Source organism: Trichomycterus rosablanca, chromosome 19 (assembly GCF_030014385.1).
Source record: "Trichomycterus rosablanca isolate fTriRos1 chromosome 19, fTriRos1.hap1, whole genome shotgun sequence".
In the NCBI taxonomy this organism is placed as follows: domain Eukaryota; kingdom Metazoa; phylum Chordata; class Actinopteri; order Siluriformes; family Trichomycteridae; genus Trichomycterus; species Trichomycterus rosablanca.
In genome coordinates this window covers 13,991,165-14,015,230 of record NC_086006.1, presented here as the reverse complement: position 1 = coordinate 14,015,230, position 24,066 = coordinate 13,991,165, and the positions used below count along the sequence as shown (strand labels likewise).

At 40.4% G+C, this 24,066-nt stretch overlaps 1 protein-coding gene across 1 annotated transcript in view; it reads left to right on the top strand.

Annotated features, from left to right (window-relative positions):
- lama5 (laminin, alpha 5) overlaps positions 1-24,066 on the top strand; it is a 159,378-nt gene that overhangs the window by 106,281 nt on the left and 29,031 nt on the right. Inside the window, exons 55-62 of the mRNA XM_063016164.1 lie at positions 13,614-13,768; positions 13,868-14,009; positions 16,809-16,911; positions 21,294-21,407; positions 21,511-21,696; positions 21,797-21,939; positions 22,015-22,191; positions 23,064-23,200. Of these exons, the coding sequence (XP_062872234.1) occupies positions 13,614-13,768; positions 13,868-14,009; positions 16,809-16,911; positions 21,294-21,407; positions 21,511-21,696; positions 21,797-21,939; positions 22,015-22,191; positions 23,064-23,200 (1,157 nt within the window). The remainder of the gene's footprint in view (positions 1-13,613; positions 13,769-13,867; positions 14,010-16,808; positions 16,912-21,293; positions 21,408-21,510; positions 21,697-21,796; positions 21,940-22,014; positions 22,192-23,063; positions 23,201-24,066) is intronic.

Sequence of the window (24,066 nt, the reverse complement as noted above, 5' to 3'; positions counted from 1 at the left end):
CCTCGCGGGAAGATGAAGCACAGACCGCGTACTGTGCATGCAAAAAGATGGTCCACCTTTCTTGAACAAGGGTCGGCTCACCTAGCCGCTGTCCGGTGGGGATGCATGGGTCTTTTGCTGTGCGGTGGTGGAGGTGTGGGAATAAAGACACCCGACAGGGTAAAGTCACTTTAACTGTTTAGTCAGGACTTCAATGAGCGTTACAGCACTTTAGACCGCCTAGTTCCAGAACCCGAACTCCCATGCTTGGACTATAAGGCGAGTCTCATATACAAAACTAACCGCAGAACGACTCGTCTCCGAACCAGTGTTGCCAACTCCTCAGTAAGGAAAGTAGCTATTGGCTGTCCTAAAAGTCGCTAGGAGTCGCTAAATGACGTCATTGCCTAATTTGCATATGATCCATTTGCATGTAGTTGACGCTGTAGAAGAGGAATAACATCGTGGGAAAGACAAAAAGTGGGTAAAAAAAACCACCCTAAATATGTTTAGAACTACAAATTGTTGAAAATAATCGTGTTCTTTTATCCAGGAAAAGAATAAATACTCATTTGTCAAGAATACAATTTATTAAGTATCAAAATACATATATTGGTAAAAGTATATTCTGAGCTCAGGTAGCTTTGTACACACACACCCCAGCGGCTGATGTATCGCAAAAGCCCGCCTTTTCCTCGTGTCTCGTTGTTTTTCTTAATCTTGACTCCGCCTTCTCTTACAGTATTGCCAATAAACATCAAGACAGTTTCTTTAAAATATTGAACTTATGCACGTACACAGCAGTCAATACAAAGTTTGTGGTTTTCTGTTTTTAGATATCTTTGCTTCACTCATTGCAAAGTCAAGAGAATAAACACCCACACACGTCCTGTTCTTCAGACACCCTTAAAGGTTAAGTTATTCTTGTCAGCTCGTAACAGGTGCAGAAGTCATCCAAAGTCTCAGGTCGATCAGAGTTCAGTCTACATAAAATCAGACACTCTTTCTTCTGCATGTAAGAATTCAACTTACAATAGGGCAGTAATAAAGACACATAAAATCTATTAAAACAAATTACATGTATAATCGATAATACCCAACAATTTCCCCCCTTAATTGTCCTTTTAGGACAATTACAAATCAGATGAATGCATAGAAATACAATTTTCCTAATATAATATGAAAATTAAAAGATTAATCTAAAAATAGTGCTATTCAGCTTCCCGTTATACGGAAACCGGGCTGAAAAGCACTCAGTGACTATGTAACAAAAGCCCGAATAAAAACAACCTAAGCTACAGTAGTATATGAGGATAAACATAAGAATGAAACATAAAATAGAACGGGAGAAGGATCGGCATTAGCCAACTGTGGAGTAGTCAGGTCCTCGCAACCCGGAATTGTCCGATTGAGATACAAAACGCTATTTTCACCACTCTGGACACAGTGAAAGGGATTAACAAAAAACAACAAATTAGTACACAGGGTTAAGCAATAATAGAAGAAACACAAAATTTTTTTTTTTTTAACCTCCACTTCAAACTTCCTCCAATTCAACTTCTTCTTCATTTTCAATGTCTTGTGGTCCTAACAATGGAGTATGCTGTTGGAAAAACTGGGACTTCGGTTCTCCCCCCTTGGAGATAGCAGTCTCAATTAGCCTGGTAAAAAGAGATCTAATGCACGGAATGCAGCAGCAGCCGCACAGCACGAGCAGAGCCAAAGCACAGCAAATTGAGGTCATTATACTTAAAAATAAGGCTTTGTACTGACCAAACATTTTGGTCATCCAAGTGTTAAATGGATTCTCAATACCACTGTTTTCAGCTAATTCATTACTTAAGGAGGTCAGACCCTCAAGAGCCCTAGTTATTGTCCCATCAGGGGCTGTATTGTTAGGAATAAATGTGCAACACTGTTCCCCAAACATCTTACACACACCGCCCTTTTCAGCTAATAGGAAATCTAAAGCTATCCTATTTTGCCATGCCATTAAGCTAGTTTTATCCAGTTGTTCATGAATTCCTTTAACTGCATCCCTTGTATAGTTGACAAAACGTTGCTGGTTATAGTAAATGTAATTTATCCAATCCACATTTTTGTTAATAGTAGACCACCAAAACAACAAACTTTCGAAGCCGGCTGCGACTTGATCCCTTGCTTTAAACTCATCAGGGACCCCCCGGGGCACTCCGATATAATCAATATAAATTTTTGGATCGAAGGAGCCTGATGGGCCCGCTACTGTTCGCTTAACTCGGCCATGTGTGTTTGTGTCCTTCCCCACTGGCTCCCCACCCAGTGGGAGCACATACAAAGACATCACTAATTGCACTATCGCACAATTCCCGCTCCAATCCTTAGGAAGCTTAGATCTCAATACTTTGAGATCACATAGCCACCATACATCCGCTCGGGAAACACTCTGATCGCTGAACCACTCGGACTTGAACCCGTCTGAGTTGTTTTCGACGTCCACAGTGTCTCCACACCATTTCAGCCGACCCACCTCAACGGTCCCCGAGTTCCTAGCAAAACAGGTGTAGTTCCCTTTGTAGGGCATGTATGCTGGGGGTACCACCCTCTGCTTCACTTCTGGGAACAGGTAGTGCACAGTGGTGCAGTTCCCATAGCCTGGAGAGCCACCGAACAAGGAGACCACACATTTTAGACCTTCTAGATCATTATGTCGATTTAATGGGAAAGGTGCAGTACCCAGGTGTGGTCTAGCTGAGGAGCAAGCATAGCAATTAGTCTTACCAGCAGCACGAGCTGTGTACATAATCCAATTTAACCACTGATTTTCATCCTCAAAACCTGTCTCTACTGAGAATGTGTCTTTTAGGTCAGTTATGTTTATTGTCTTTATCAGTTCAGGCGTTTCCGTGGGAGGTCCAGTCACAACACTACTGTTGTCTGGGATGACAATGGTTGGCTTAAGTTTTGCCTTAGGAATCACTGTCAGCTTAAACACCCCCAGGTTATCAGAGCCCGACTGATAGGATCCTAATATCATGTATCTACTGTCGAGTAATTTTGGGTCAAGTAATATTAACGTTAATGGGTTGCAATTCCCATTCTCACATGGGTGTTTGGCACTGGCTTTCCTAAGGGTTAGCCTTCGCCCAAAATCTATTCTCCCTGTTTGACCAGCATGCTCTGTTCCGACATAACCTGCATATGGCCATCTAACAGGACCAGTGTTAGCGAATGCAGAATGCCATTCTGTGCAGCTACAATATCTGGTTGCCACTCTACTTATTTTCATAAATTTTCCTTTCATTGTGAAGGCTCTACTCTTACTACATCCATAGTGGGTGTTACACAAATACTTTTCGGACTTTGCTAATTTGCTTTGAGCATAACCTTTACAGTCTGAAATCTTACATAAATCAAACCTAGCCACACAAACTTCACCTTCAGTACATGTAATGGTTGGGGGACCACTGTTCACACTGCGGGAGACTCTATGAGTAGTCTGGTTACTGTGGGATTCTGCTGTAGCTAGGAAGATAATGGACAGAACAACAGCAATTATTATGAACAGCACACACATTGTTATTTTCATGGAAGCACATCCTAGTCTCCTAAAAGCTTGGACGGTCACATCAGACGGAGGGTTAAAAGGCATTTTTTTTTTTTTTTTTTTAAGAAGTTGTACCTTTGGCAGGTTTGAAGTGTATATTATTGGGTAGGTATCAGTCTTCCACCCTCTAATAGACAGTGGAAATGCACTTATGTGTTTTATGAATCAGATTCTACAGTTTTGGTCACACTGTCTGCCAAATTTTTCCTAACTTCCTGCAATGAGCGGGAAGGTGCTGGAGCGGGTACACAATGAGTTAAGTGGTGCCAAACTGCCCCTTTTTTACCTTTTACTTTGACGGTGTGGGATGTTACCTCAGTGACTTCCCACGGACCCGACCACCTGGGCTCAGACCACTTTCTCTTGTGGACTTTCACCCGTACCCAATCGCCAGGCTTGACAGTTTTGAACTCCAGCCACTCGCCGTCGTCTGCTGGTGGTTCCGGAGGGGGCTCACTCCGCTGGACCTGTGTAGACAAAGCTTGAGTAAGATTAGTTAAAGCTCGCATGTACTCATCTTCCTCTGTTTGCCAAAGATCCAGAGCTGAACCTATAATGGCTCTACCGGGCCCTGGCATTTGTCTTCCCGTTAACAACTCATGTGGGGACAAATGCGTTTTCTCCCGTTCAGTTGATCTCATGGACATAAGGGCAAGCGGTAGTGCATCTACCCATGTAAGTTTTCCCCCATGACAGACCTTTGCAATCTTGTTTTTTAATGTCTGGTTTGCCCTTTCCACTAGTCCCTGGGAGCTGGGATGATAAACAGCTCCAAACTTGTGCACAATTCCCAAGTGTTCCTCCACTTCCCTCAAGTGTTTGCTTGTGAAATGTGTGCCATTATCAGACCTGATCAATTTAGGTACTCCATATCGTGGAATGAGCTCATTCTTGAGCCATTTTACCACTGTTTTAGCATCCTCTCGTCTGGAGGGTATTGCTTCCACCCATCTGGTGTATCTGTCAACCATTACCAGAATGTACCTAAACCCCCTTACTACCTTATCAGGTCCCATGTCTGTGAAATCAATGCAAATCTCCTTGAAAGGAGCGTCTGGAACTGGAAAATGTCCCATGGGCCTCTTAAAGGGCCGCTTGATGTTAAATTCTGAACAAGTGGGGCATTCTTCCACGTAATTTTCCACCATTGCCATCAAATATGGGTGCCACCAGTGTAATGCCACTTCTTTCATGGTACGCCTGGGTGGGTCCATGGGCTTGTCTAATTAGCAGGGTGCACAGCTCTGCTGGAGCCACAAGCCTCCCATCTAATGATCTCCAGATTCCATCCCTTTCTACTGCTCCCCTAGCTAACCACTGGTTTTTCTCATAGGCACCACTGTTCTGTTGCATCTCACGCACGTTATCAAGTGATAAGTCAGGTACTCTTACGTCAGCCCTTACAGTCATTTGTACAGTGTAACCTCCGGCCTTTTTAGCTGCAGCGTCTGCTGCATTGTTTCCCAGTCCCTCCAAGTCACTTATCTTAGAGTGCCCTTTGCACTTAATTACCGCTACTAGTTTGGGCAACAGAGCAGCACTTAACAAAGCTTTCAGGGCTTCTGCATGTTTTACAGGAGTATTTTGAGAGGTCACAAATCCTCTCCTCATCCACTGCGGTCCATCCACATGGATTGCGCAGTGGGCATAAGCAGAGTCTGTGTAAACGTTTAGGACCCTGTCTTTTCCTAATTCTAGGGCTTTTGTAAGTGCTACTATCTCAGCAAGTTGGGCTGACGCTGGCTGGGGTATGATTTCTGCTACTCTAGTGACAAAACCTTTCCCCTGTTGTTCGACAACAGCAAACGAGGCCACATTCCCTGCTTCCCCTCTATAACAACAACCATCACAAAAAAGTACCACTTCAGGATTTTCTAAAGGGTCACTACCCAGGTCTTCCCTGAGTCTCAGGTCTCTCTGGGCCACAAACTCACAATCATGTGGTTCCAAGTCAGTGTGTGGTAGTTGTTTTGCCATATTCACCGTGTTTTTGTGTGTGAATGTGATGTGTGGTTGTGTCAGTGTATCGCTGATCCTCATCTTTCTAGTAGGTGAAAGGGTGAATGCTGTAGAAGTAAGAAAGGCAACAACACCATGGTTTGTGTTGACCACTAGAGGGTGACACATGACTAAATGAGCAGTTTTGTCAACAGCCTTGGCTAAGGCAGCAATCTGTCTAGTGCAATGTGTTTGGCCCTGTTCCATTACATCTAGTTTTGAGCTGTAGTACATGAGAATCTGTCTATTACTTTCCCTCCCCCCTTTCTGAAAGAGAACGGCATTAATTATACCGTTCCTTTCAGAAACATCTAGGAAAAATGGTTTTTCATAATCTGGGGCCTGTAAATGTTCAGCATACGCCAAGGCTTGCTTTAAGTCAATGAAAGCTTTTTCGGCGTCTATAGTCCAGATTAGTTTTGCTCTAAGGTTCCTATGGCCTACCTCGGCTAGACAGTCCCTTAGGGGTTGTGTCAAACCCACATAGTCGAAAATAAAATGACGACTGTAGCCTGTCAGACCCAAAAAAGCCAGTAAGTCTTGCACTGTGCTGGGTTTACCATGGTGTAGGATAGATTGTCGCTGTGTGACTGTCAGAGTATGGCCATCAGCAGAAATCTGGCGTCCCAGAAAGGTCACTACTGGCCTGGCGACCTGCAATTTGTCTTGTTTGACCTTATACCCAAAGTTAGCTAACAATGTTAACAATGAGATAGTGGCGGTCAAGCAGTTTTGTGCGTCGGGAGCTGCTATCAATAGATCATCAACATACTGGATTAAAACAGTGTTATCAGGTAAAGTCAAACTGGACAGGTCAGCTTTAAGAGCACTATTAAACAGACCTGGGCTATCCTTATAGCCCTGTGGCAGCCTGTTATAAGTGTATTTCTGACCCTCATATGTGAAGGAGAAGATGTCTTGGCAGCAGTTGGCCAGTGGGATACAGAAAAATGCATTTGCCAGATCAATGACAGAGAAATAACAATGGTCAGGTGTTAGATTCTGCAAGGCCAGGTATGGGTCTGGGACAGCGATATTTTCAGTGACAGTAACTTTATTAATTTCCCTTAAGTCATGCACCATACGCCATCCTTTTCCTTCTCCTTTGGAGATAGGTAGGATTGGGGTGTTCCAGTCAGAATTGGAGTGTCTGAGAACACCGGCAGTCAGTAATCCTGCTATTGTGTCTTTTATGCCTAGAGATTGTTCTGTTTTCAAAGGATACTGAGGTTTCCATACTTGGAACGCATCAGGTTTCAGACGTACTGTAATGCAGTGATCAGTCACCAGACCTACGTCAAACGGGTCGATGGTCCAGATACAAGGTGGAACCTTGGCTAGGTATCTGCTGGTCAGTTCGTGGTTGGTGTGTTCCCTACCATGGTGTCTGGACAGCAATTGTTCTTCCAACAGGGCTTTGTCTTTACAATGATTGTCAATTTTCCAGTACGAACCATCTGATGATCTGCTTAAATAGGGAATCTCAGTCGGGGTATATTTGGCAGTGATAGCTTCCTTTACCATCGGACCTAACGACCTAGCCTCATATCCTTTACCTATGGCTAGAGTGACATGAGGCACAGTTGGGTGACCCTTAGTCTCCACAAACCAGGTCAGTTGATCTGGACTGAGAGAGACATATGCGGCCACTCCAACTGTTCCTACATATAGGTCAGTTATCTCCAAATGTTCTACTCGACCCTCCCTTTCCTCCTCCCATGCTTGTTGGTACTGTTCATCAGTACATCGCAAATAATTGTAGGTACAATGTAATGGGTCAATGGTAGGGCAGTAGGCCCCAATGGATAGAATCCAGGGCTTCCAGGACTGATACGTACGCAAAAGACTTGGTGTGTCTGGCCCGTCGGTCAGCAGTCTAGACCAATAAACAGTAGCATTAGGTGTGGGGTTGTCTGGTGTCAGGGCGTTAGACATGAACAAAATCTGGGCTGTATTAGGCGGACGATGACCTGCTAAGCACAATTTCAGGCCCTGATCTGTACAGTAAATGGTGGCACCTAATTTAGTCAGTAAATCACGGCCCAACAAATTAACAGGGCATTTTGGAGCAAATAAGAAACAGTGAGTTAGGGTCTGATTCCCAACAGCAGTAACCAATGGCTTTGTGTATTTTTGAGTTTCAATTTTCCCTGAATATCCAATTGTGTTAAGAGTCTTGTCAGTCAGTGGTGGTTGCCAGCCCCCTGCACCCGTAAGACAGGATGCAGTGGCACCAGTGTCCACCAACAACTGAACAAGGTGTCCTTCCACATGGCAGGTGACCAATGGTTCTTTTTCAAAAGTTTTTTCACCTGCTGTTGGATACCCTGGGCCCCATCAATATGAATCACTATAGACCCCACCCTGTCCTGACAGGACTGGGGCCTGGTAGGTCACTCCAGGTGCTAAACCAGGATTTGGGACATGACCTTGGGCCACAGGCTGTGTTATGGCGTATCTCGGGGCACCCTGCAGCTGAGCATTAGGAAACCCTGCAGCCTGCTGGTGACCTGGTGCTGGCTGAGGGACAGCCATCATTCCAGGTTGTATTTGGATGTACTGGTTCGGGCAGCTTTTGGAGAAATGGCCAGGTTGGCCACAGGAAAAGCACGTGTTGTCCCTTTTGTATTGTTTACCATTAAACCTCCCTCGCCCACGGTTGGTCAGTGGCCTATACCCATGGTTTTGGTCATTTAGGTAAGTTGGCTGGTAAGCACCTGTCGGATAAACTGTTGGATAAGTTACTACAGGCGCAGTTAGAGGCTGTACTGGAACGATCGCCTGTTGCTGAGTTTGTTCTTGTGGTTGTATGGCCACCAACTGTTTTCTATCTCGTTTATTCTGGGTGGCTAGTTTATCTTTTTCAGCAACTTCAAGTTTAAGCAGACGTCTTGAGAGGACGTCCAACTCATCCTTTTCCTGCTGTTGGGCTTCCCTATAGCGACGCACATAATGGGCCAGAGTAGCTGTCCATTTTCCATCCTCCATGTCAGCCAAGTCAATGACATCCTCTAATTTGGACTGTAGCTCTTTAGGTAGTCCCCTTAATACTTGAGCCCTGTATAATAACGTGGTAGCGTCAGTCCTGTCATGTCTCTCACCTGTGTTCTCTAACCACTGCTCTGCACTCCTTTTTAGGTACACATGAATGTCTTCAGAGTCCTCTAGTTTCAGAGATGATAAATTTGTCAAGTTTCGTGTAGTAGGAAACAAGGAACGTATGGAATCCCACAGGAAGTTCCTAATGCCATTAAGGGACTGGTCAGATGTCAATTTATTGGTGTTGGACAATTGTTCAACTTGAGCCAGCTTGTGTTTTCCTTCAGTACGGAGCAGAAGAGCTCTGATGTCACCTAAGCACAGAGCATCGCCAGCTGTGAACTTTTCAAGTTGTGTGATCCAATTTTGCCCACCTTTATGTAAAGGCGGCAATTTGTTCACTAGCCCTTCCATATCCCTGTGGCTCCAGGGGACATATTCAACCCCGGAGACGGTGGTAATTAGTGGGAACTGCCCAATTTTGGACTGGACCTTAGACCGAGTATTTGCAGCTGGATGGTCAAGTTCCAGCTCAACTAATGGTCCAGTGGCAGGGTCAGAATTTGAGACAGGTCCTTTAACTACAAGGTCCGTACCTGTTATTATTACACTCTGAGAATGTCCATGATTACCGTGATGAAAGGCCAGAGGTTCTGGTCTATTATGCACTTCAAGACCACCACTTAAGACACTACTTTCATCATCAGTGTCGCTAGCGCAGCTTTTTAGCTGTTCTCTGTCCTGTTCTCGGTGTTCCGGCACGCCTATGGAACTGTGACGCATGTCTTCGGGAAAAGGATCGGGCCTAGTGCCATAAACGGCAGACATTGGGACAGATTTTGCATTTGGTGATTGGCAATTACGTTCAGGACAGTCTGGTCTCCCGGACCTGTCTATTTCAGTCAAAATCATGTGTTTCAGTCGGTCTATGTTTGCACATTGTTCTGTAACTAACAAATTCAGTCCATCAATTTGACGTTGTTGGTCAATTTCTCCCTTAATTGTTACTTCCAATTCACCTTCTTTTACACCCAATGTACCACTATTTATCTGCAAGATTGGGGCTTGTAATTTAAGCTCAGGAGCAGATACTATAGGAGACATTGGGGCAGGTAAACCTGGCAGCAATTGATCAAAACAGTGAACTGTTTCATTATAAGCGGGAGGTCTCGCTTGTTCGGCCAATATTGGGTAGATTTTACGAATCATTGGGATTAAGGGATCAAAAACGTGGTTCCCAGGACAGGTATTTTCCTTTGTTTTCTCAAGATTATAAATATCCTCTGCCCTAAATTGGGCAGATTCATTATGTGTATCTTTCTCAGGTGGATTATTTGGTTTTACAGTGACGGCCTTCATGTGTAGCAGTAAATCAGTGACGGTTGCCAACCGATCATTGGCTTTATCCAGAGCAAATTTTAACTGACCAAATCTACGTTCTCCTCCCCTACGCCATTTAGCCATACTTAAACCTTGATTTCCTGTCTCTACAGAAAGTATACGCTTTCTGTGTTCCCCAGTAGGGGCGGGATTTGAATCTGCCGGATACAGACCCTTATCCTGCCACTCCAGTAGCAATTTTTCAGCCTTCTTGATTTTAGATTTTTTGTCTTTTGCAATACTGGTACTTTCAATTCTACTGAAAATACGTCCCTTCAGTTTTCCAGCTGTATCTAATTCCTTTTCAATATAACCAGACATGATTTTACTTTGCCAAGAAATTCATATAATACACCACAATCACAATGTAATACCACTCCGTCCACACAACGAACCCAAGTTCCTCCTTATTAAACCTTATTTTCTTTTCCAAATGACCCAACTTCTATTACGTGGTCAACCACTTATTAGTAAACAAATGGTCAGAACAACAAGATCCTTTTATTATGTTTACAATACTATATTAATCCTATTTTTCCAATTATCTGGCCAGTTCTATTAATTTTTCTGTATCATTCAAAACAACAATATCACAAAATATATATATTTCCTAAATACATTCACAACACATTCCCATTACAAAAATGATCAATGCAATAACTGTGATTACAGTAATCCACATTCTAATTGATTAAATCACTGAAATAGACAGACAAAAACAAACTTACAAATGTCTAGGAGATTATGTATTTCCCGACATTGTCCTTTAATACTTGACAAACTTGACAAACAATGAATCTCGAGGAAAGTCTTCAATTAACTGACCCCGCCAATGTCGTTTGACATTTGGCAATTAACGAATATCGAAAGAAATCTTTTATTTCTCCCGCCAATATCCTTTGATACTTGGCAATTAACGAATATCGAAAGAAATCTTTTATTTCTCCCGCCAATATCCTTTGATACTTGGCAATTAACGAATATCGAAAGAAATCTTGTATTTCTCCCGCCAGCAGTCAATCCTGAACTGGCATTAAGCATAAATAATAATAAATACTTTTACCAATGTCTCTAAAGGACAATTTTTTAATTTCATTGAATCGCAATAATTTAAAGACACTTACTGAATAAGAAGAATTCACACAATCACATCTAATATGTCCTATGTAATCTATGCAGAAATTCAATTGTAATAGGTTTTCTGCTTACCTTCGTAATTGACCGGTCTGTGATTGTGCAATTTCCTCCAATTCAAGGTCTGAAAACTCCTGTTTCCTTCTCCCAGATCACGTCGGGGTCACCAATTGTTGAAAATAATCGTGTTCTTTTATCCAGGAAAAGAATAAATACTCATTTGTCAAGAATACAATTTATTAAGTATCAAAATACATATATTGGTAAAAGTATATTCTGAGCTCAGGTAGCTTTGTACACACACACCCCAGCGGCTGATGTATCGCAAAAGCCCGCCTTTTCCTCGTGTCTCGTTGTTTTTCTTAATCTTGACTCCGCCTTCTCTTACAGTATTGCCAATAAACATCAAGACAGTTTCTTTAAAATATTGAACTTATGCACGTACACAGCAGTCAATACAAAGTTTGTGGTTTTCTGTTTTTAGATATCTTTGCTTCACTCATTGCAAAGTCAAGAGAATAAACACCCACACACGTCCTGTTCTTCAGACACCCTTAAAGGTTAAGTTATTCTTGTCAGCTCGTAACAGGTGCAGAAGTCATCCAAAGTCTCAGGTCGATCAGAGTTCAGTCTACATAAAATCAGACACTCTTTCTTCTGCATGTAAGAAGAACTTACAATAGGGCAGTAATAAAGACACATAAAATCTATTAAAACAAATTACATGTATAATCGATAATACCCAACAATTTGAACATTCTTCTGTTAATTCGTGGTTTGTTTTTGTTTTTTAAGAAAACACTGAGCTACTCTGGGCAGGATTGCCAGATTGCGACAGTAATTTTCAGCCAAAATGCATGAAAAAACGCCCAAAACACAGGATAAGCAGATGGTGTTTAGCATTTCACAAATAATAAACCAGTTAAACCATCATGACCTACAAATTAATATCTTAAAATGTACAGATCAGTAATTATACATTATAAAGGACACATTTTTTTTGCTTGCATGTCTTTAAAGTAGCCTGCCAAGTTTGTAAAATGCATTATTTGTTAGGACACACAACCCTTTGCATGTAAATAAAAATAAACTTGCAAGCAATGAAAGTTTAACCTCTCGTACATATGAGACTTGATTACCTTCATATTCAACTCAAATCACTTGTCTAACATATGAATCACTGTATTGATGGGCGTGGCAACAGTGTCTTGGACTGGAAAGAATAACCTGTCAATCAAACTTTTGACAACGGGTTGGATGTGGTGGGAGAAGGTAGGGAGAAGGGAGACCTATTTATATTCCACCTGCTTTAGCAATAGCTTTTTTTTAATATATTTTAAGCTGCCAAAATAATTACAAACCAGCCCAAATTTTGTCCACCTGCCAAAGTGTGTTTTTCCCTGCCAATTTCCAACATAATCCGCTCATTTTGGTTGAAACCCGCAACACTGACTGTGATACTGACCGCCTGTGCTTGAGGACAGTAACTGCAGAACAATGTGTGTTTCCAAAAGTCTCCAATAACACCAGAAAAAGTCGCTAGATTTGTCGCTAGTCGCTTTTTTGAAAAAAAGTCGCTAGAGGGGTCTGAAAAGTCGCTAAATATAGCGACAAAGTCGCTAAGTTGGCAACACTGCTCCGAACACACGTCTATAAAGCTGGTACTGCTTTCTGATTGGCTGAGCTGAATGTCACTCACATACTAGCTCTAACGTTTACGTTGCTTAACTGAAACCACCAATCAGAATTACAGCAGCTCGTTAGAGTTTATCTGGCCAATCAACAGTCAGAAACATGAATAACGTGTAATTGATTTACAAAATCATTGGTTTGTAAGCTTTCCCATTCTTATTAACCAAAATAACTAACAAAATAAAAAAAAAATAAAACAGCCAATCCGGGGCCCTCAATTATTCGGGGCCCCTGGGCTGAAGCCCATGTAAGCCCGTGCATTAAATCGCCCCTGCGCTAAGGTCCACAAAAGTGCTAAACATGCTTATATGAAAAACATTAAAATGAATAACGTAAATAGATATGTAAATATGTAATGTAAAACCAAATTTTACTGCGTACTCCTTAAATTTTTTTTAGAACTACGTATATCATTCACTGTTTCTTCACACCATATTCCTCACATATGCGAGCCACAGAAACACCGCTATCCACTTTCTTGATAAGTTCTACAGTTTCAGCAATACCTAGATGCACCCTCTTTTGCTTACCACTTCCCTTGTCTTTCGAAGCCACTGCTAAGAACTAGAACTTTAAACATAAAACACTGAGAAAAAGTCAAGAACAAAGCGAGCCTCCCGGCAAAACAAAGTCTATCACTCATGTAAACGGAGAGACGTGCACTGGATAGCAGACAATTACTAAACTACTCATCTTGGTACGCTTCTCACGGTAATTTTAAACAATCGGACTGGACATTCGGCAGATTTTGTCTCTTAAATTTAAAATCCGTTAAATGAAGGTCTTTTAAATTCTTTCTGTACAGGATTATGAACGTCTTACTGCTCAGCTGGATGGAGCAAAGTTGCCTCTTGCTGAGAAAGTGCAGAAGTTTGCCTCCTCTGGATCGAAAATCCCCCTGGTGGAGAAGGCCGAGAAACATGCTGAGCTTCTTGACTTGCTCGCCAAAAACCTTTCCAGGTACCTTTGGGAATATTTTATCTTTTTTTTGTTCACACTTTGTCAATCTGATGTTAATTGTGTGTGTGTGTGTGTGTGTGTGTGTGTGTGTGTGTACAGCGTCATTTCGAATACAAACCAGGACAGTTTTATTCGGAGGGCTCTGAACGCATCTCAGTCATACACCAAAATCATCGACAGTGTGCAGGAAGCTGAAAAACAAGCCAACGAAGCTATTAATGCTGCTATGAAGGCTCTGGAGGTAAAATTATAAGCCTAAATTACAAACACACCTCTGTCATCAAACTGCATTATTTGTTGGCGAATAAAGCGAATCCATACCTGGGTGTGTTTAATCATCACACATAACTTCCAGTTTTTATTGTGTCATGTTTGGGAATGAATTTGTTTTAAAAACAGGTAAAACATCAGAACTATTGGTGTGAAAAGCATCTCGTCATAAAAAAATATTAACGATTTGGTTAACGTTAATATATTAAAATCATATAAATTGTATCATCTTGTTTAGCCTCAGATTTACCTCACATACAGATGATAGTTTATATTATAATTCACATATTTTATGTAATAACCCCTAAAATTACACTACCACAGCTACGGTTAACTGTTGGTTATGTTCTTACTATGAAATGCTGTATTTGCTATTTGTAGTCTTAACAAACCCTTGTAGTCCATGTTATGAGTCCTCTCTCCATAGCACATTGTCTCATTAGTTTTAAGCATTATCAGGTGTGTTTTTTATTTTATTCTCACTGATCTCCTGGTTTCTCTTGGTAAGCTGTGGTTTTCTTCCATGCTTCCATAAATTATATTGTGATTTTTTTGTGTTCAAGAATTTTCTTGTCTTTGGGAATAATAAGCTCCCACTGTGGTCCAATGGCTCCTAAAACTTCTCAGACTATCAACTTTTCTTACCTTTTCTGACATTTTCTTAGATTGTAACAATGTTTTGTAGAAATTAACTGCTTGAGTCAAGGACGGATTAAGGATAGTCTGGGCCCCCCCCCTCCAAAAACATAAATAAAGTTTCTTCCTACTCTTCTTTCTTGCAAAGTCATCCACTAATTCATCAAAATTAAGCTGTCTGACCAAATCTGATTCAATGGCCAGAAGTGACAGTGAGTTCAGGCGGTTTTGGCGCATCCTAATCCTGAATGAAATATGAAATATGGTAGCTTGCCTGGCAATTTGTAGGTCCCTAGAAAGTCAAGGAGCCATGGTAAACGACTTCTATGGAAGTCAAGGGCCCCATAGCAGGGGCCCTCGTGATCAAGGGCCCTCTAATGGTATGCCTCGCTCTTCTCTAGGGCCCCCTGGTAGGGGCTCTCATAACCAGGGCCCTCTAAAAATATGCCCCCCTCTTTCCTAGGACCCCTAATAGCCAGAAGTCGAAGTCAGAGCAGTGCCACAACGCCTCATCCATTTTCATAAGGGGCCCAAAAGCATGGCTAGGGCCCAAAAGCATGGCTAGGGGCCCCAAAAGCATGGCTAGGGGCCCCAAGAGGCCCTGGGGTCAAAGTCCCTAATAGTCAGAGGATCCTTAAAATGGAGGGCCCTCGGAAATAAAAATATATTGTATCATAAATGTTGATAGGCATCGCAAAATGTTTTGCCCTCAAGGGCCCCTGGGCGCTGGCCCCACTGGCCCGGTCAGTAATCCAGCCATGGCTTGAGTTCAAGTATGGTTGTGTTCAATTTTCTTAAGTTGACTGACCATTAAATTTGGAATAACTGGTTGATTGAGTAACCAAGGGGGCACATATTTTTTTCCAGGGGTTATGGGTCCATGTACCTTTGGTAATTCGTTTTTCATCTCAAATCCCAAAGTTGAAAAACAAGAAAACGGGTCGTTTTTTTTTTGTTTCAAAAATCAATATTGAAAAACGGGAAAACGGGGCGTTATTCGTTTTTCGTTTTAATAAATGAATCTGAGTGGATTTGGCAACACAAACAGTATATGGCTTGTTCTGCAGTAAAGTGGATGTTAATTAATAATTTTGTAATGCAGCGTGGGTGTTATGTTTTGTAGAGGACGATCAAATCAGAAATACTACGTGTGTGTGCCGGTGTATCCTGATATAAACTATATCCTCTTCTGCATTTCCCCTCACACCGTGACATGTCACTCATTCCCAGTTGCCCATCTGAGATCAGATATCTGACGTGCTAGAAAACTCGATCGGGTCGAGTTGTTGGATAGTTCACACATAGCGACTGAGAGCCGAGTTTTGATCGCCGAGTGAACGCTGAGTTGCTCCCGACCCGGAAAATCAATCGCCGACCAGTCGCCGAGCGAAAATCAGGGCAAAAATCGTGTAGTGTGAACTAGGCATTAATCAATCTCAATCAAGATGTCAGTACAAGTGACTCAAGTGAACCGAATCACATCACTGAGTGACTCAGACTAACCCGAGTCCATAAAATGAACCGAATTTACCAGCACTATGTGACATGTACGATCAGTTATGCCTGTATTACAGAATTGAGTCCTATACGGTAATAATAATAATAATAATAATGTAAAAAATAATGCAGCATTCTTTTTTCTTAGAATAGCACCCTATTTTTTTAGGATAAATAGTTCTTGTGTGAATTACAAGGGCAGGAAAAAGTACGGCAGACACAAAAGTCGGAACAGGGGACGCGGTGTAACGTTATTATGACTTTTGCTCCGTCTTCTCAACACTTGTACCTGAGTTACAGTTTATATGAAGCATGTATACGCACATCAGCACGTGCACGCGCTCGCACGTTTATTTCTGGTTGAACTGATAAAAAATTTTGATTTTGGAAAATTAAAATACGACCCGTTTTTCAATTTCTGCTTATTTGTTATTTGATTTTTGATCTTAAAACGAATAACGCCCCGTTTTCCCGTTTTTCAGTATTGGTTTTTGAAACGAAAAACGACCCGTTTTCTTGTTTTTCAACTTTGGGATTTAAAGTGAAAAACGAATTACCAAAGGTACACGGACCGTTATGGGTGGAAAGCAGTACATTGGAAGCATGTACCAATTAGGTCTGTTGACTTTTGGCACAGGGTATCAAGGATCAGGACCTTCCCCAGCAGGCCAGAATTTTAAAGAATCAGAGTATGACACTAGATGATGAGACATCAGCCCTGCAGGAGGATCTCTCTAAAGGTAACTCATACTGAGTTTTAGTACAGCACAGTACATTTGATGTTCCTAATACTGGAATTATCAATACTAAGACCAATTTTTAGACTCCTTCAGTATTACTTTTTTAGCTCACATAGCTTTGTATCATTTTACGAATAATTATCACACAAACATTAATTCCTTTTTCACCTGAAACATATTTTTTGTAAAGATTTTCACAATGTATTATTCCTGCTTATTTTTTGTATCACAAATCCAGTCGCCATCCTCTGAATGACATTTCAAGTCAGATGTAAGATTTGGCTTTTAACAGAGCTGAAAACTGCCACAACATTGGAAGAGTTTAATCCACAACATGTGCAAAATGTCTTGAGCTTAAGTAAATAGTCCGAGTCTTGAAAGTGAATAGGCATATTATTTTATTTATTTCTTTTGAAGGTACTCCATTGTTCCTAATTTTTCGGAATCCTATCACTTTGACATCATGTACAAATATTTTTTTCTTATTCTACAGCATGGTATACAGTTTATATGTTACAAAAAAGTTCTATGTTGTTTTAGTGTATTGTTCTTTTACTTGAGAGAAATGAGTAAATACTTAACCAATGTTATTTGCTGATTTCTTTTTTCATGCAGAAATTGTTCACAAGTGATTTACTGGCTGCATCCCAAACCTCATTATATTTCCTACATAGAATAATACTGAAATATTTAATGACCACCTTCTATTACATACTATTTAATTCAATGTTGTGCAATTTGAGACACTGTTGAGCTCAATTTAAACAGAATTTGATGAGCTTTCACCTTTAAACCTGCATATGTCAGACTATCTTTGCATTAATTAACATAAAAATGCACCTCACTGTTTATACCAGCATTTGTTATTCCGAAATAATGCTCTGGCATCGTACAGAAGGAAGTAATTAGTTGTCGCATACCTTACTAATTTAGACAAAACAGAAAAATTGTATGTGGAACATTAAGGTAAGTTCATAAAAGTAAAAATGGATCAATTTGAATTATATCATTTCATAGCCTTACAACTTATTTGATGCCATTTGCTATCATTTGTTTTCCAAACCCCAAAAAGTACCACATAAAATAAATATAACCCGAGTTAAACAGATTTGGCTTTCTTGTGTAATTTATGCCAAATAGATTGTGGGTACTTTTAATATGCATTGCTTGAAATTAGGGCTGTCACGCGATTAAAAATTTTAATTGAGATTAATCGCGATTAAAGAACAAAATTAATCGCGATTAATCCCAATTAATCGCAAACTAATAATTAAGCAAAATTTGAACAGTTATGCACATTTTTATTGCAGGAACATGTTTACCAATAAAAACATTCATAAAATATGATAAAATTATTAATTCTAAATTCATTTTAGAAAGCACATTATCTGACAAAAATGAGGATATTTTCCTGTTCATAACCCTGACACTAAAAACAGGTGCACCAACCCCCCCCCCCCCCCCCCACCCCCCCACAGTTACGTCCCTGTGCATCTCGTATAACGTCATGTACACCCACATCGTTAACTGTGTTAAAGCGTTTATACCAGTGGTGTCCAAACTTTTCTCGAGGAGGGCCAGATTTGATCATGTGAAAGTGCCTGAGGGCCAGCAATAAAATATGCATGGCTACTTTTGGAGTATTTCCTGGCATACAGAACCATAAGACAAAAGAGAAAAAAGAAATTCATATTGAACAATCCTTGACATTTTGCTTAAGTTTTCTGGCTAACTCAGAAATCATGCTTTTCGAAATATTTTAATCTAATATTATGCATCAATAAAGCATCAAAACACAGATATGATTATTTCATAGATCTGTTAAGAAAACCTTTTAATACTGTGTTTGTGCAGAAATAAGACTGGGAAATACTGTTCTACATTACCATTTAAACACCTATAAATACCTAAAACAATCAAGTTACCAGACATTATATATAAGTTATTGACTGTAGCTATAAAAAGTGTTAATTAATACAGTCCATGTACACGCTTAGTCCATATAAATATCAAATACAAATGTGTTTTAAAAAACTACAAACATCACAAATATAAATCATGTACAGGTCCTTCTCAAAAAATTAGCATATTGTGATAAAGTTCATTATTTTCCATAATGTAATGATAAAAATTAAACTTTCATATATTTTAGATTCATTGCACACCAACTGAAATATTTCAGGTCTTTTATTGTTTTAATACTGATGATTTTGGCATACAGCTCATGAAAACCCAAAATTCCTATCTCAAAAAATTAGCATATCATGAAAAGGTTCTCTAAACGAGCTATTAACCTAATCATCTGAATCAACGAATTAACTCTGAACACCTGCAAAAGATTCCTGAGGCTTTTAAAAACTCCCAGCCTGGTTCATTACTCAAAACTGCAATCATGGGTAAGACTGCCGACCTGACTGCTGTCCAGAAGGCCATCATTGACACCCTCAAGCAAGAGGGTAAGACACAGAAAGAAATTTCTGAACGAATAGGCTGTTCCCAGAGTGCTGTATCAAGGCACCTCAGTGGGAAGTCTGTGGGAAGGAAAAAGTGTGGCAGAAAACGCTGCACAACGAGAAGAGGTGACCGGACCCTGAGGAAGATTGTGGAGAAGGGCCGATTCCAGACCTTGGGGGACCTGCGGAAGCAGTGGACTGAGTCTGGAGTAGAAACATCCAGAGCCACCGTGCACAGGCGTGTGCAGGAAATGGGCTACAGGTGCCGCATTCCCCAGGTCAAGCCACTTTTGAACCAGAAACAGCGGCAGAAGCGCCTGACCTGGGCTACAGAGAAGCAGCACTGGACTGTTGCTCAGTGGTCCAAAGTACTGTTTTCGGATGAAAGCAAATTTTGCATGTCATTCGGAAATCAAGGTGCCAGAGTCTGGAGGAAGACTGGGGAGAAGGAAATGCCAAAATGCCTGAAGTCCAGTGTCAAGTACCCACAGTCAGTGATGGTCTGGGGTGCCATGTCAGCTGCTGGTGTTGGTCCACTGTGTTTTATCAAGGGCAGGGTCAATGCAGCTAGCTATCAGGAGATTTTGGAGCACTTCATGCTTCCATCTACTGAAAAGCTTTATGGAGATGAAGATTTCATTTTTCAGCACGACCTGGCACCTGCTCACAGTGCCAAAACCACTGGTGAATGGTTTACTGACCATGGTATTACTGTGCTCAATTGGCCTGCCAACTCTCCTGACCTGAACCCCATAGAGAATCTGTGGGATATTGTGAAGAGAAAGTTGAGAGACACAAGACCCAACACTCTGGATGAGCTTAAGGCCGCTATCGAAGCATCCTGGGCCTCCATAACACCTCAGCAGTGCCACAGGCTGATTGCCTCCATGCCACACCGCATTGAAGCAGTCATTTCTGCAAAAGGATTCCCGACCAAGTATTGAGTGCATAACTGAACATAATTATTTGAAGGTTGACTTTTTTTGTATTAAAAACACTTTTCTTTTATTGGTCGGATGAAATATGCAAATTTTTTGAGATAGGAATTTTGGGTTTTCATGAGCTGTATGCCAAAATCATCAGTATTAAAACAATAAAAGACCTGAAATATTTCAGTTGGTGTGCAATGAATCTAAAATATATGAAAGTTTAATTTTTATCATTACATTATGGAAAATAATGAACTTTATCACAATATGCTAATTTTTTTAGAAGGACCTGTATATAACCATGTGATAGAATAACCTGAATAAACTGTAGAGACCGGAGGGGAAGGAGGCGGAGATATGCGGTTTTGATGGACAGGTCTAGCAGCCAATGGAAATACTCGTTAAAAAGATTGCGTGATTTCATTCATCTTTTCATCAACACGTAAAAAAAATTAAAACCGCTAAAAGTAGTTTTTCATCGGACAGCGACGATAATTTATTACTTTTTCTGTTTGAACAATTTAAGACAGAAGATGCGGGCCGTATAAAACCCGATCGCGGACCTGCCTGCTTTATACAGTCCATTGTGATCCATTTAACAGCAGTGTTTGTAAAGTTCCATGTACAGTTCATGAGCTTTACATCCTAATTCATCTGAAATACAGTTAATTACCACAGAGACACATATGTATGTGGCACAAACAGACAAATAAAAATAGTTCGATTAAAAATGTTAATCTCGATAAAAAATTTTAATCGCGATTAAAATTTTAACGCATTAATTGCGTTAATTAACGCGATTAACGACAGCCCTGCTTGAAATATTTAAAAATTACATTTATGTTTACATTTATAATTCTTAATACCTCACAAGGTATTCACCCAGTGGATTGTGGTAGTATGGCAGGGTATTCTTATACTTTTTTAACAACAGTAAATATGCATATGGTATGTGTTTTTTTATTGGATACTAAGACTTGACTTAATATTATTTAAACAGATGTAAAACCACAGCTGCAGGATATCAAGAGCAAAATCCGTGAGGCAGAGGAGAAGAAAAAAGATCTAATGAAAGAGCTGGCTAAGGTGCAGAAGGCCCTAAACTTCCCTCAAGGTCAGTACTTTATTTACACATCCTGTTTTTTTCATTTGTAATTTTGTACCCAACAGTTATTCAAATTGGAGTGGTGATTTTGCATGTGTGTGTGTATGTGTAGACAACACAGCAAAGGAGCTCCAGGAAGCTAAGGATGCAGCAGAGAAGGCTAACACTACCGCTGCTAATATTCTAAAGAAGCTGGCTCCGATAAAAAAGCAGCTGGACGAGTGGAAAAATAATTATGGCTCATCCAACACCACCAATGCTGACTTCAGTAATGCACTTGACCAGGCCAACAACTCAGGTGTGTGTTTGTGTGTGAGACACAAAGAGAGACAGTCTTTAGTGTGTTCATTACAAATCAGTAACCTTTATTATTTTGTGTAAATACATGTTTTCGACAGTGGGGGCCCTTGGCGAGACCATTCCGATGTTGCTAAAAAAGCTGGATCTTTTGCAAAATAATTCCATCCAAATGCCCAACATTTCAGAGAGCATCTCAAAAGTCCGTGAACTCATTGCAGAGGCGCGAAAGGCTGCAAGAAAGGTACAACTCACATCGGAAACAAACTTGCCTAAACAGAAGTGTCTTATTTTTACTTATTTTTACTGTTTTCATTAGATTGCCGTGTCAATGAAGTTTAATGGGAATTCAGGAGTGCAGGTGAGGAATCCGAGTAATCTTGCTGACCTGGCTGCCTACACCGCACTTAAGTTTTTCATTAACGTACCTAACCTTCTACGCAAACGCCGACAAGATGAAAACAACCAATTCGTCTTTTACCTAGGCAGCAAGGATGTAAGTAAACATTTATGTTTTTTTTTTGTTTTTTGGCATGTTGCACACGAATCAGAAATTTGATCGGATCAGATATGGTGGAAGTACACAAATTTTTTACTTTGTCAAGAATACAAATTAATAAATGATTCTTTCCGGCTGCTTGTGTTAGGTGTTGCCACAGCGGATCTGCATGTTCAGTTTGGCACAGTGTTTACTCCAGACGCCCTTCCTGATACAATTCTCCTATTTATCCTGGCTTGGGACCACCAAGAATGCACTGATGTGTCCCCCCATTAGATAGGTTCACGTAACACCATGCACTCTCTGTATTTGTGAGCCCAGCCCAGGATTCGAACCCCTGGAACAGAGACACTGCTGTTACCAGCAGTTTAGCTTTTACCATTATGCCACATAAGCTCACAGTAGCAGTACAAAATATCCCCCAAATATCTATTCTAAGTATAAGTAGGTTAAAGTATGATTAATTTAGTTAAGTAAAATAAATATAGAACATGTTTATAAATTTACTTGAAGTAATTGTAGGCAATTGTATTTCTTTTATTTATTAAACACACTTTTATAAGTTAGCAGGCACTAAGCCATTAAAAATTAATTAGAAAAACAGCCACATTATGGCTATAGAAATTAATAAGGGTAATGATTAAAAATAAAAGTTAAAGTATATTTGAAGCTCAGTCTGGTCTGGTCTGTTTGAATGTGATGTCATTAAATGTTATGAAATAAGTTTTACTTTTTAAATATTGGCTTTTCTGTTTATAATGGTGCTCTGTGTTATGTCCAGGTATAATATGTAAAACTGTGTTTTGTTTTGTTTTTTAAATAAAATGCATGTGAAATTTGTGTGTGTGTTTGTGTGTGTGTGTGTGCAGTCAAGTAAGGAATTCATGGGGATGGTTCTGAATGGTTCCAAACTAAGCTGGCTCTATAATCTTGGAGATAATACCGCACAGATCATCACACAGGAAAATGTCGTAAAAGACAAATTTATTGCAATGTCTTTAAAGAGGTAAAGCAAATCAACCTGTACACTTCATAATTATCACAGTTGTCACCTTCATTATGGTAATTCTAATCATTTAAATTGTCATCACTTTAATGATTAGTCATCACCACTAGTAAAGATGGACATGTCATGTTTTTATAAGCTAATATTTGCATTTAGCTAATCCCATTGTTAGGAAGGTGGGATAATAATGCAACTCTTATGTACTTAAACAAAAGATGCCAAACCCTGTTTAAGCTGGTTTATTAACAGCACATCTAAAAGAAGTAGGCTGGTGTAACAGTTTTGTGGTTAAAAGCTGAATGCCCGACAGGCTGGGCGCCTACACGAACAACGATTGGCTGTTGTTCAAGGAGAGTGCCGGACGGGACCCCATGGACTGATGCAATTACAACCTCTGCTGGCTGATTGATGGCGCCTGCACAGAGACGATGGATAATACGTTGATCAGGCTCTCCGTACACAAAGCTAATTCACATATGAACTCGCCTCGTGCAGTCGGCTACTGCTCACGTGTCAGAGGGGGCATGTGTCAGTCTCGGCTCTCCTCAACCAGGGTGGAGATTAACATCAGTAGAGAGGAAGCATCATGCAATCGGGTAATTGGATATGACTAGATTGGGAAAATTGGCCATTACTTACTATCACTTTAGCCTGAACATTTACCTGGTTATATTTGAAGAAACGCCAGCCAGTTGCAGATTCTGTCGAGAACTTTTATATTTATCACCATCATAATGTTTACATGAGGCACCAGCATAATTATTATTACCATAATTATCATTATCAGCATTATCACCAGCATCATACTTTCTGTTATGAAATTATGAAAAGATGACAACAGTGAAAATTGTGATAATGTAATATCA